We start from the raw sequence: 12,892 nt of genomic DNA, 5'->3' as shown, positions 1-12,892 counted from the left end.
CTATTCATATTCTTCACCCATTTTAAAGTTGGATTATTTATCTTTTTATTATTGAGCTGTAAGTCTCTTTATATATTCTGGATACCTCTCAGACTTGTAAATATTTTCTTGAATTCTGTAGGTTGCCTTTTCACTTTTTGTTTTTTTAAATTGTGGTTAAATATACATAATACAAAATTTGCTATTTTAACCAATTTTTTAAAGATTTTATTTATTTATTTGACAGAATGAGAGAGAGAGAGAGAGTGAGAGAGAGAGCATAAGCAGGGGGAGCGGCAGGCAGAGGGAGAAGCAGGCTCCCCGCTGGGATCATGACCTGAGCTGAAGGCAGCTGCTTAACCAACTGAGCCACCCAGGCGTCCCATTTAAACCATTTTTAAGTGTACAGTTATGTGGCATTAAATGCATTTACATTGTTGTACAACTCTTGCCACCATCCATCTCCAGAACTTTGTCTTCCCCAACTGAAACTCTATATCCATTAAGTGCTAACTTTTTTTTAAAGATTTTATTTCTTTATTTGACGGGGAGAGAGAGAGAGAGAGAGAGAGAAAGTGCATAAACACAAGCAGAAGGAGCAGCAGAGGGAGAGGGAGAAGCAGGCTTCCTGCTGAGCCCAATGTGGGGCTCAATCCCAGAACCCTGGGATCATGACCTGAGCTGAAGGCAGCCACGTAACTGACTGAGCCACCCGGGCCCCCCAAGTTAGTGAGCCACCCAGTCCCCCCGAGTGCTAACTTATCATTTCCTTCCTCCCCTAGCCCCCAGCAACCACACATCTACTTTCTGTCTCTATAAATTTGACTACTCTGGCACCTCTTGTAAGTGGAGTCACTTTTTTGGGGATTAGCTTACTTAGCATAATATCTTTAAGATTCATCCATCTTGTAGCATGTATTAGAATGTCCTTTTTTAAGGCTGAAAAATAAATACTATGTTTTGTTAATCCATTCATCCATTGATGGACTCTTGGCTCGCTTCCCTTCTCTGGCCATTGTGATTAATTCTGCTGTGAACCTGGGTATACAAGTACCTGTTTGAGTCTCTTTAATTCTTTTGGGTATATATACCCAGGCGTAGAATTGCTGGATCGGGGCGCCTGGGTGGCACAGTTGTTAAGCGTCTGCCTTCGGCTCAGGGCGATCCCAGCGTTCTGGGATCGAGCCCCACATAAGGCTCCTCCGCTAAGAGCCTGCTTCTTCCTCTCCCACTCCCCCTGCTTGTGTTCCCTCTCTCGCTGGCTGTCTCTCTCTGTCAAATAAATAAAATCTTAAAAAAAAAAAAAAAAAAGAATTGCTGGATCTATGACAAGTCTATTTTTAACCTCCGGAGGCACTGTCACCCTGTTTTCCACAGTGGCTGTACCATCCTACATTCCCAGGAACAGTGCGCCCAAGTTGAAAGTTTTCCCACAGCCTCACCAGCACTTCTCATTTTCTGGGTGGTTTTCTGTTTTGTTTTGTTTCGTTTTATAATAGCCATCCTAATGGTTGTGACAAGGTATCTCATTGTGGTTTGGATTTGCATTTCTTTTTCCTTTCTCAGTGGTACTGTTTGCACACAAAAGGTTTTCATTTTATTGAAGTCCAGTTTATCCTTTGTTGCTGGTGCTTTTGGTGTCTATCTAAGAAACCATTGCCTAATTTAAGGTCAGAAGGTTTATTCCTATGTTTCTTCTAAGAGTTTTATAGTTCCAGCTATTACGGTTAGGCCTATAATCTATTTTAAATCAATTTTTGTTTATGGTATAAGAGATCCAACTTAATTCTTTCATATGTGGATATCCAGTTGTTCCAGCACCACTTGCTGAAAAGACTATCTTTCCTATATTGAATTGCCTGGGCATTGTTGTCGAAAATTAATTGGCCATAAATGTGAGGGCTTATTTTTGGACTCTAAATCCTGTTTCATTGATCAAATGCCTATCCTTATGCCAGTACTACACTGTTGGTTTTTTTTTTTTTTTAAGATTTTATTTATTTATTCGACAGAGATAGAGACAGCCAGCGAGAGAGGGAACACAAGTAGGGGGAGTGGGAGAGGAAGAAGCAGGCTCATAGTGGAGGAGCCTGATGTGGGGCTCGATCCCATAACACCGGGATCACGCCCTGAGCCGAAGGCAGATGCTTAACCGCTGTGCCACCCAGGCGCCCCTGTTGTTTTTTTTTTTTTAAGACTTTATTTTTAAGCAATCTCTCCACCGAACATGGAGTTTGAACTCTCCACCCCGAGATCAAGAGTTGCGTGCTCTACCAACTGAGCCAGCCAGGTGTCCCAGTACCACACTGTCTCGAGAACTGTAGCTTTGTAGCAAGTTTTGAAATTAGGAAAATTAAGTCTTCCAACTTTGTTTGTCTTTTTCAAACTTGTTTCAAGCTATTCTGGGTCCCTGGCATTTTCATATGAATTTTAGGATCATCATTTAAATTTCTGCAAAAAAGGCATTTGGCATTTTGGTAAGGATTGGATTGAATCTGTAGATCACTTTGGGGAATATTAATGTCAACAATATTAAGTCTTTGTATCCATGAATATTGTATATTTTTTCATTTATATAGGTCTTCTCTAATTCCTTTCAACAGTGTTTTATAGTTTTTAGAGTGCAAGTTTTACATTTTTTTGGTTAAATATATTCCTGAACATTGTTTTCTTTTTTGTTCTGTTGTAAATGGAAGTTTTCTTAATTTCGTTTTCAGATTGTTCATTGCAAGTACACAGACATACAAGTGGTTTTTGGATATTGCTGTTGTACTCTGCAACCTTGCTGAACTTGTTTATCCTCATAGTTTTTTAGTGGATTCCTTAGGGCTTTCTTTGTACAAGATCATGTCATTGGCAAATATAGTTTCATTTCCTTTCCAGTTTACCTGGATTTTTGTTTATTTTTTCTTGCCTAATTGCCCTGGTTAGAACCCCTAATACAATGTTAAATAGAAGTGATAAGAGTGGGCATCTCTGTTATGCTCCTGATCTTAGAGGAAAATAATTCGGTCTTTACTATCTTCTGTAGATGCCCTTTTATATATTGAAGAAGTTCCTATCTCTTCCTAGTTTGAGTATTTTTATCATAAAAGAGTATTAGTATTAGTATTTGCAAATGCTTTTCCTATGTCTATTGAGATGATCATGTGGGTTTTTTAAAATCTTTATTCTATTGATATAATATATTACATTGGTTTTCTTATGTTACATCAACCTTGTATTTCTGGGATAAATCTCACTTGGTCATTATGTATAAACCCTTTCTGTATGTTGCTATGTTCAGTTTGCTACTGTTTAGTGAGGATTTTTGTGTCTGTATGAATAAGGGATAATGATCTATGGCTTTCTTTTCTTGTAATGCCTTTGTCTGGCTTTGGCATTAGGGTAATATTGGTTTTATAGAAAGAATCGGCAAGTGATACCTCTTTTATTTTTTGGAAAAGTTTGTGAAGAATTGGTATTAGTTCTTTAAATGTTTGGTAGAATTTACCAGTGAGGCCATCTGGGGTAAGCTTATTATGGGGTAAAACTTTTGAATTATTAATTCAATCTTTTTACTTGTTGCTTTGTTTCTGACTTGTAGATCATGCAGGCTGCTTGTAGAGACACATTTCTGTAAAAGGAGAAGGAATCTGGGAAAAGTGGGCACAGCAGGAATTGGGAAATTTGAAGGTTTCCAGTTGGCTCTGCCTGGAGCTGTGCCGTCTCTCCCTTTATCACCCCATGTCTCCTAGAGGAAGTAGTCTTCCTTCACCCTCATGAATGAATGCTTTTGAGGGTAGGACCAAAAAGCTGAGCCTGTCTCTTAGATGGAAAAAGTAGTTGGTGTAACCATACCTGACACAGGAAGGAGTTAGTATTCACACCAAGACAAGGGAGAGCAGAAGCTCTTTCAGGCCTCCCTGGGTGGCTTCAGGCTGGTGTGTGTGTGTGTGTGTGTGTGTGTGTGTGTGTGTGTGTGTTTGCATGTTTTGCCTTGCCTTTATTTATTTATTTATTTATTTATTTTTAAGATTTTATTTATTTATTTGACAGAGATAGAGACAGCCAGCGAGAGAGGGAACACAAGCAGGGGGAGTGGGAGAGGAAGAAGTGGGCTCCCAGTGGAGGAGCCTGATGCGGGGCTTGATCCCAGAACGCTGGGATCACGATCTGAGCTGAAGGCAGATGCTTAACAACTGAGCCACCCAGGCGCCCCTGCCTTGCCTTTAAATATTGATAAAAAGTGAAGAGTCCCCAGCTGTTGAGATTCCCAGATCATAAGTGATAGACCACATGAGCTACCATACAGCCATTTAAAGAATGAGGTAGTGGGGCGCCTGGGTGGCACAGTCGGTTGAGCATCTGACTCTTGGTTTTGGTTCAGGTCGTGATCTCAGGGACTGGGATTGAGTCCTGCGTCAGGCTCCATGCTCAGCGTGGAGTCTGCTTGAGATTCTCTCTTCCTCTCCCTCCGCCCCTCCCACTCATGTTGTCTCTCTCTTGCTCTCTAAAATAAATAATATATCTTTAAAAAAAAGAATGAGGTAGCTTTTTATGTGCTGATATGAAATGATCCCCCAAGATATATCATTAAACAAAATGTACAAGGGGCACCTGGGTGCCTCAGTCGGTTAAGCGACTGCCTTCGGCTCAGGTCATTATCCCAGGGTGCTGGGATCGAGCCCTGCATCGGGCTCCCTGCTCAGCGGGGAGTCTGCTTCTCCTTCTCCCTCTGCCTGCTGCTCCCCCTGCTTGTGCTCACTCTTTCTCTCTCTGACAAATAAAATCTATAAAAGAAAAAAAAAACAACCCACCAAACCAGAATGTGCAAAACAGTGTGCTACCATTTGTATTAGGGAAAAAAAAGGTGGAGAGACCCTGTAGATACACACAGGCTGGTAAGTACAGAGTACCTTTGGAACGGTACCCAACAGAAGAGTCAGGGCTGGGGGGAGACTTCCTCCCACATGGGTGTTTTCTTCCTTGTGGTTATGCTGTCCTAGACAGTGTTTTTGAAGTGATGAGCCTGTGTGAAGTGCAGTGGTGAGGCTATGAGTTGGCCATGTTTGCACGTTTCTCTTGGTCCGCCCGGGCCCCGTGTCTGTGATTTCATGGAAACGCCCGCCCCTCCAGACTGTACGTCTCTGCAGAGGTGTGTGGGGCACAACCCAGACCTGTGTACTTGGAGCCTCCAGTGTTCCTCAGGAATGCCTCTGTCCAGCTACCTGTGGGAAGTCAGTGGCCAATCTCAAAGGCCGTCCACAGGTGGCTCCTTTTAGCAACACTTCCAGCAGCACAGTAAAGAGTTAGAACCAAGGGCATGCTTTTCCCCGGCGAAGTGCTTTCACTACTCCCCAGCCTCCCTGAGAATTTCTGGCCACATGGTCCCACACTAAAGCACCTTACTCTTTCCTGGCAGACCTGATCATGGCTCCCCAACCCCAGGTCAGTCTTTGGATGTGCCAGGCCAAGTGAGCGGCCACAGCAGCAGCCTGTCCTTTTCCCCCGAAGACTGGCAGAGTTGGCAAGCAGGAGCACGTTTGGTTTGGGGGAAATATCCACCGTCTTTCCTATATGAGCGAGTGCTTCCCCTGGAAGACTGGGGAGCTTCCCAGCCTGGGCTTCTCTGATACCAGGGCTTCAGGCCTGGACACGAGGCCTCCAACACTGAGCACCCTCATGTCTCTCCCACAGAGAACACCTTCTGCAGCGGGGACCATGTGTCTTGGCACAGCCCTTTGGATAACAGCGAGTCAAGAATTCAGCACATGCTGCTGACCGAGGACCCACAGATGCAACCCGTGCAGACACCCTTTGGGGTAGTTACGTTCCTCCAGGTGAGGCTGAAGTTGGACATGGGCTCAAGCCTTCCCTGGGAGAAAAGCCTTTTAGTACAAGAGGGGTTGGGTAGGGGGAGTGAAGGCAACAGGAGATTTCCTTCTCTTCTCGCATTTTCTCTTCCCTCTGCTAGCTCGTCAGATTCAGATGGTCTGATTTAGCCCGCTGAGATGGGAGAAGGGGGAAAGGGAAGGGGCCATGGGGTGTGTGGGGGGTGGGGGGCAAAGGCTGTAGTTGAGCGGCTAAGGCTAACAGGGCGGATATTCTGGTGAACTGATAAAGACCCACACAGCCGTAGGCACGGGACCACCCAGCAGGAAGGCAGCTTTGGGCCGGCCTCGCCCTCACCCAGAAGGGGTGTGCATGCACCCACGCTGCAGCTGGGCTTGGGGTCATGCTGGGGTCTGTGTGAAGGTTTGCTTGTTGCCCTTGAGGTTTACACCAAGGCCCTGCGTCTGATGAGGAAAGAGAGCTCTTCTGCAAACTGCCAGGGCCCTTTGGTTGTTGTTGGGAGCTTGAAGGGCCTCAGAATCCCCTGTGTTTGCATTCCCTGCGATCGTAGCCTAGGCTGGAACATCTCCCTGAACCTACCCTGCCTCCAGAGACGTGGGCTGAGGACCCACTCTGATGTTCACCTCTGCAGTCCAGGGCTAGACATCATGTCACCCTGACGCCTGACCCATTGTAGCAGGACAAGGATCAGGCCTCAGTGCCCTGTCTGTGGAAACCATCCCATTTTGGACGGACAAGCCCCTGGCCATAGATCCTACCTGTGGTCCCCCCACTTGAGTTGACCTTGAAGGAGCCTAGGTCCGTCCTCCTGGATGGGTGGGAGGAGTGACCGTTAACATGCAATGGCATCTTGTCCCCGGGTCTCAGATTGTTGGCGTCTGCACCGAGGAGCTCCACGCAGCCCAGCAGTGGAACGGGCAGGGCATCTTGGAGCTGCTGCGGACGGTGCCTGTGTGAGTACACGCCCGCCCTATGAGGTGGGGCCTGACTTCCTGGGCCTGAGGGTGGCAGTTCCTCCTTACCCCACATGTGGGCTTCCCCTTACATTGTTTTTCAGGCACTGGTTTTTCACATCAGGGGCTCCTGATGATTCACTCCCTGACAGTCCCTGTCCTCGAACTGCTCCCCCGTGTTCTGGGCCTGGGGCAGCAAACAAGGCCCACCCCATCAGCCCAGACCCTCAGTTACCATCCTGTCCCCTTTCCTTGTCCACAGCGCTGGCGGCCCCTGGCTGATAACTGACATGCGGAGGGGAGAGACCATATTTGAGATCGATCCACACCTGCAAGTATGTCTTGAGTGAGGAAAACCTTTCTAGCACACTATGCCTAGGCCTCTTCCAAATAACACTGGCTTTCATGCTGGGAAAACGGAGGGGCTTTATTTGTGAATGGGTAGAAAGATGGCATGATTTGGAACTTGTCCCCTGAATTCCGCAGAGCACATGGGCAGCAGAGATTTCCGGCCAGGAAAGCTTGCCTCAAATACATGTTTTTTTGCATTTAAAAGGAGTGGGATTAAATTGACTTTTATATTACTAATAGGTGGAAATTTATAATATTGAGATTGTTTGGGATGATACTACAGTAATATCTTGGTTAGAATCCTAAAAAAGTGAGGATCCATGCTTACTCTGATACTTTAAAATGTAAGAGCAGTTCTTTAGATATTGGAACTACATAAAACAAACTGGAAATGGTACCAATAAAAAATAAATAAACAAACAAATAAATTAAATAAATAAATAAATAAATAAATAAATAAATAAATAAATAAAAGGGTGAGGGGGGAAGGATGAATTTTATTGTATGCAAGTCATACATCGATAAACCTGACTTGAAAAAATTAAGATCACTAGCTTGTCACTATAGAAAGTCAATATTGCTTGCCTGGTACTCATCCTTCCATTTCCCCCTTCTTCAAAGAACATGGACTTTCTTTCAGGGAGCCGCCTCCCTCCCGCCAGCACCCTGTAACACACAGGATGGGTGATACTGACCCCATGGCCCAGCTGCAGTGGGAGCTGTGGTTGGTCTAGTGATCACGCCCCTTTTAGATACATCTTCAGCTTGGGCAGTCAGACTCCGAGCTCCTCCCCTGGGGAGGCTGGCGTCCCACTCACCGTGGCCCAGCTATGCAGTGACATCTTTGGTTTCTTAGAAGAAACATGCTTTGTGTGCAAGTTAATTTTGAAAGCCACCTAGAGCATAACTTCCTTCCTAATGCACTGCTCGTGAAACAGGGAAGCAGACAGCTAAGATTGTTCCAGGCATGTATACACTTCCTTCTACTTCCCCCGACCCATTGTAGGCCATTGCCATCTCTGAACCTTTCATGTTTCTAAAAATCTGGGAGGCTGTGGGCAGCCACCAGGAGTTCCGTGTCCTCTAGGAGGGATACGAGGTGGCAGGGGAGAGGTAGTGGGCAGACATACAGCCAACAGTCCCTGTGGGTTCTTTACTATAGACCTGTGAGATCTTGGGCAGAAGCCCTACTCATTCACACATGATGCTCCTCTATTTTCTTAGTGCCTTTAACACTGAAGTTTTCAAACTGCTGCCAGGATCCTCTGTTAGCTCCACTTTAAAGTTGGTTTCCCTATAGCTTCTGCTTATGCAAAAACCAGGAACCATGAAGGCTCTGTTTCCCTGTGTCCTTGCTCTGCAGCCACATTGGGGTCGAGCAAGGGGCACTGTGGGCTGCTGTTTAGCCCCGGTCATAAGTGCCAAGTACTAAGAAAGAACTTGATCATTTGAACCAGCCTGGTAAGCAGCCCCGTCCTTCTCTGCATGCCAAGAACAGTTCTCCATCCTAGTCTTCGGGCTCTGCTGAGACCAGCCAGCAGGACCCAGAGCACCCAGTGGTCTTTAAAAGCAAGCAGTGTGGGGAGGGGCTGGCTCGGTCAGTGGAGTAGGCGACTCTTGGTCCCAGGGTCATAAGTTCAGGCGCCATGTTGGGCATACAGTTTACTTAAAAATAAAAAATTTAAATTAAAAAAAAAAAAAAAAAGCAAGCAGGGGGACCTGGGCAAGAAAGCCCAGCTTTCTTTCCTCATGACCCTGTGCACCAAGCAGGAACCCTTCTGTGCTCATCTGTAGCTGTGTGGGGTCTGCTTCCAGGAGGTTCATTTTAGAGCTGGCTCCTGTTCCTTTGCTCCAAACTCTGCTACTAGCCAGCTGTGTGCCTGTGGAAGTCCCTTCTCTGGGGCCCGACTCTTTTTTACTTATAAAGTAAGTGGGCTGAACTAGTTGAGTCAAGAGCCACCCTCAGCTCCTTGCTTAGGTGAGGGGCCCAGGAAAGCCAGTGGAAAGGGTAAAGCTCAAACTCTACCCTGAGCAAAGCAGGGCCCACACACTCCTGCCTGGAGCACAGAACGGCTCCTGTCATCAGCCTCTCCCCGTGTGGGGCTGGGGCACCTGGCTGCCTCAGTAGAGCATGTGATTCTTGATCTTGGAGTTTTAAGTTCAAACCCCATGTTGGGTGTTGAGATTATTTAAAAATAAAATCTTAAAAAAAAAAAAAAAAAAAAAAAAAAAGAAGCCCAGCTTTGCCCTGGCTGATTATAGCACTGGAAAGGAGGAAAGTACAACTTTTGAAAAGGAGGCATCAGGGCAGGGCCATCTGCTGACGGTCTCAAGAAATAAGGACCTTCCCTTGTGTTTCCACAGATAGGCCTTCTGGCCCAGCAGCAGGCCCATACGTTGCCTGTGGAGCCACTGGGAGAGGGTCAGGCAGACGGGGAGGTGCGGATTCTTACTGCGGTGCTTTCACTCACGAGCTTTATTTGGCCCACATGGTGTTTATAAGCTACGTTGCTAGAGCCTTCCAGATGACCTTTAATCCAACACCCAGCATCACAGAACTATGTTTTACCAGAAATTGCAGGGATGTTTGGGTACAACTCTTCCTTGAGGCCATTTGGAGAGTGTTGGGACTCCACAGTGCCAAGGCCTGCACAAAGGCAGGGCCTCTGATGGGGTCTGCAGATGGCCACTGCCCTCCAGGCCCCCATCTCAGCCTAAGAAATGGAAAAGAAACTCCATCCAGAGTCCTTTGCCAAACAAGTTAGTGATGCAGCGAGGGGAAGTCCTGTCCTGCTCTCTGGTGGCGCTTTTCTGGGTGACCACACCCTCTGCTGTTAGAAGAGGGAACTGCAGGTGTGAAGTCCGAGAAGTTGGGCCCAGTCCTGGCCTCTCCCACCTGTGGCAGGCTTCCACCCTGTCCTCTCTAGCAGTAACTGGGGGGTTCTTCCTGAAGGACCAGGGAGGAGAGGAAGGACTGTGCCTTTCCTCAGGGCAGTAGTTCCTGCCTCTGCCACATCAGCTCCATGGGCCGGCACGGGGTGGCCAGAGTTAGGGCTCTGAAACAGGTGTGCAGGTGGTTTTACTGGAGGGTCCAGATAGAGGACGAGCTTTCCTTGGGATTTTCATGCTTCCTGGCTTCCCGGGCTCCCTGGTTCCCCCGGAGGAGTCCAGTGGCTGGCAGAGACCATCATGTGTTAGCAACCAGGGCAGAACAAGATCAGACATCCTGCTCTTCCAGCACCTGTTCCATGCTCAGCACCTGCAAGAACTCAGTAAATACCAGAAAGGTGGTGGTGACCTTGGGCCACCGGTTCGCTGAAGGAACTCTGGCTCTTTGGTTCTTTCCAAGCAGGAGAGAGTTGACAAAGGCATCGAGACGGATGGCTCCAACCTGAGTGGTGTCAGCGCCAAGTGTGCCTGGGACGACCTAAGCCGGCCCCCCGAGGATGATGAGGACAGCCGGAGCATCTGTATCGGCACGCAGCCACGGCGGCTCTCTGGCAAAGGTAGCCACTGCACCCAGCCTTCCCTTCCCCTGTCCCCAGGCCCGGTGTTCAGGCTCTCTAGGATGGGGCTCCAGCATCAGCAGCCCATTCAGTAGTTCCTTTCCTGGCAGGATTGAAACAGCAAGTGAAGTCCTCCAGCAGGGTGGCATGGAGGGAGCTTTATTGGCCCATCTCTCTTGTGTTTCCTGTGTGTATTTCAGATGTACCGCCAGCGGTAACCATTGTGTTTTAGATTTGCCCCCTTGCAATCTGAGGTCATGGAGGTGAGTGGAAGCCACAGAACAGTTACAGGAAAAGGCCATAGTCCACCCAAGTGCAAAAGAATAAGCATCGGCCACCCACAGAATTGAAACAGGGCCCAGCTCTGGCCTGAAAGCCATGCCAGACCCGAGAATCACTCTGGCCTCAGGCCCTCCCAGGCCTTAGATGAGAGAGGCCTGAGTGTGAGGCCAGCTCACAAACTTCCCTGCCTCCCTGTCCTGTGGATACAGTGCAAGGGGCCTTGTGCGGGGCACCCTGTACCCACTGCCTTCTGTGCGGGGCCTTGGGAAAGAAGGATGTGGCTCTCCTGCTGGAAGCTCACCAAGGTGGTCTTTGTTGTAGAAACAGCTGTGGTTCTTAGCAAAGGGCATCCCCACCTAACTCCAAAAGGAAAGCAGCCATTTACCTATATGTATGTTGACAGCTTGTTTTTCTACTTTCTTTGTCTAGTTCCTCCATCTTTTCTTATTGTTTGAAGAATAAGGAATACCTACAGTCTTGAACAAAATGCCTGCACATGTGATGGCACTTATGGGAGCTATTCTCTTTCCGTAAAGGACAACTTAAGCTCCTAGTGCAAATATCTGACCCCCTTTGGCTTCCTGCTTGTTCTGATGGTGTGCTAATAAGCCCGTGGGAGGTTCTGAGGGAAAGCATACAGTCATTAAAATCATTCAGTTGCTTTTGACGAAAGAGGTAATTTAAGGAGGGATTCATTGTCCAAAATTTCAGCTAATTTTTAAAACTTATGAAAGTCACCCATACCACTGTAACGAGTCAGACAGTTAGAAAAGTTAGTATTATCACCTCTATAATCCACTCTAAGCCCACCCTTTGCTCAACCAGCATTCATTTGCTTTTTTGGATGTGTTTGCCATTGCATAGGTAAAGCTTAGACCAAATCTCTATAGGGGGCTTCACCCCACAGATCAGCAAAGCACCTTGCAAAGAAATAGTCCCACCAAGAGATTCCTCTCTCACCCTCCTGGCCCTTGGCAGACCCATGGACAGGCAAGGTTCCCCGGGACCAACGTAGGGAGATGACCTCAGCATCCCACCGGCCTGCTCAAGGAGAAGGGTGGCAGGGCTGGATATCATTTGACCACCCAGAACCCAGAAACTCCGTAGGAGTTCATTCATGGCAAAGCACTTGCAGCCCATAGTGGCATCCATTACAGTGGGCAGAATCCCTGGGTGGGTTTGGGCAGTGCCAAGGATCTTGTTAGTCACTGCCTGAAGCTATGTTAAGGGTATATCTAGGGCCTGTGGCACAGGAAGGGGAAAGACAGGGAAGAACCCTATCTTGGAAGGTGCGCTTCTGAAGTCCAGAGGCCACCCCCTTGTCTTTTACAAGAATGGCACTCTTCAGACCAGAAATTTCTTGAGAGCATGGTTGCCTCATCTACCCTGTGTCCTCAACACTGCTCTCACTCAGCTCTCAAGGGTGATGTCTAGAGTGGGTTCACGGCTTTCATAGGACCTTTTCCTAGCATGACTGCAGAGCCAGGTTCCGAGCGCAGGGTTGAGGGATGTTAGGAGCCCAAAGGGCCATCAGGCAACTTAGTGGTGTTGTTGCAGACACGGAGCAGATCCGGGAGACCCTGAGGAGAGGACTTGAGATCAACAGCAAACCTGTCCTTCCGCCAATCAACCCTCAGCGGCAGAACGGCTTCACCCATGACCGGGCCCCGTAAGTTCCTTGTCCACAGAGGGAATTAGTATAGCTTCCTGAGAGCCGTGTCCCAGGGCTGGTACAAGGGGGGCATTTTTGTCCTGAAGTGTCTGTCCCTGGGGCTTGCATGAGAGAGAACAGTGCCCATAGGCCTTGCTGGATGGGCCCAGGGTCTCTGGGGCACACAGATCTGTGGGTCATAGGAAAGGGCCTCAGAGGGGACCCAGAGGACCAGGAATATAAACATCAGTAAATATTTACATGGGCTGTGTGAGCAGACAGGAGGCCAAGTTGGGGCAAAATCCCAGCCTTGAGGGAACCCATTGTGCTGAGCA

The 12,892-nt window shown here is 47.7% G+C and overlaps 1 protein-coding gene across 5 annotated transcripts in view; it reads left to right on the top strand.

Moving 5' to 3' along the window:
* Window positions 1–12,892, top strand: part of SUFU (SUFU negative regulator of hedgehog signaling) — a 112,024-nt gene that overhangs the window by 71,837 nt on the left and 27,295 nt on the right. For 4 of the 5 annotated variants that reach the window (XR_006780624.2, XM_045802985.2, XM_045802988.2 and 1 more), the window contains exons 4-8: window positions 5,659–5,801; window positions 6,682–6,767; window positions 7,030–7,102; window positions 10,468–10,624; window positions 12,464–12,575. Coding sequence is in view for 4 of the 5 variants with exons in the window: in XM_045802985.2 (XP_045658941.1) it covers window positions 5,659–5,801; window positions 6,682–6,767; window positions 7,030–7,102; window positions 10,468–10,624; window positions 12,464–12,575 (571 nt within the window). In the remaining variant the exon portion in view is untranslated. The remainder of the gene's footprint in view (window positions 1–5,658; window positions 5,802–6,681; window positions 6,768–7,029; window positions 7,103–10,467; window positions 10,625–12,463; window positions 12,576–12,892) is intronic. The other variant, XM_045802986.2, reaches the window with a different exon arrangement.

The sequence above is a fragment of the Ursus americanus genome, chromosome 6 (assembly GCF_024610735.1).
Source record: "Ursus americanus isolate L20-20 chromosome 6, mUrsAme1.1.p, whole genome shotgun sequence".
NCBI classification, from domain to species: Eukaryota; Metazoa; Chordata; class Mammalia; order Carnivora; family Ursidae; genus Ursus; species Ursus americanus.
Note: the sequence above shows the minus strand (reverse complement) of the source record. Positions and strands in the feature narration are given on the sequence as shown.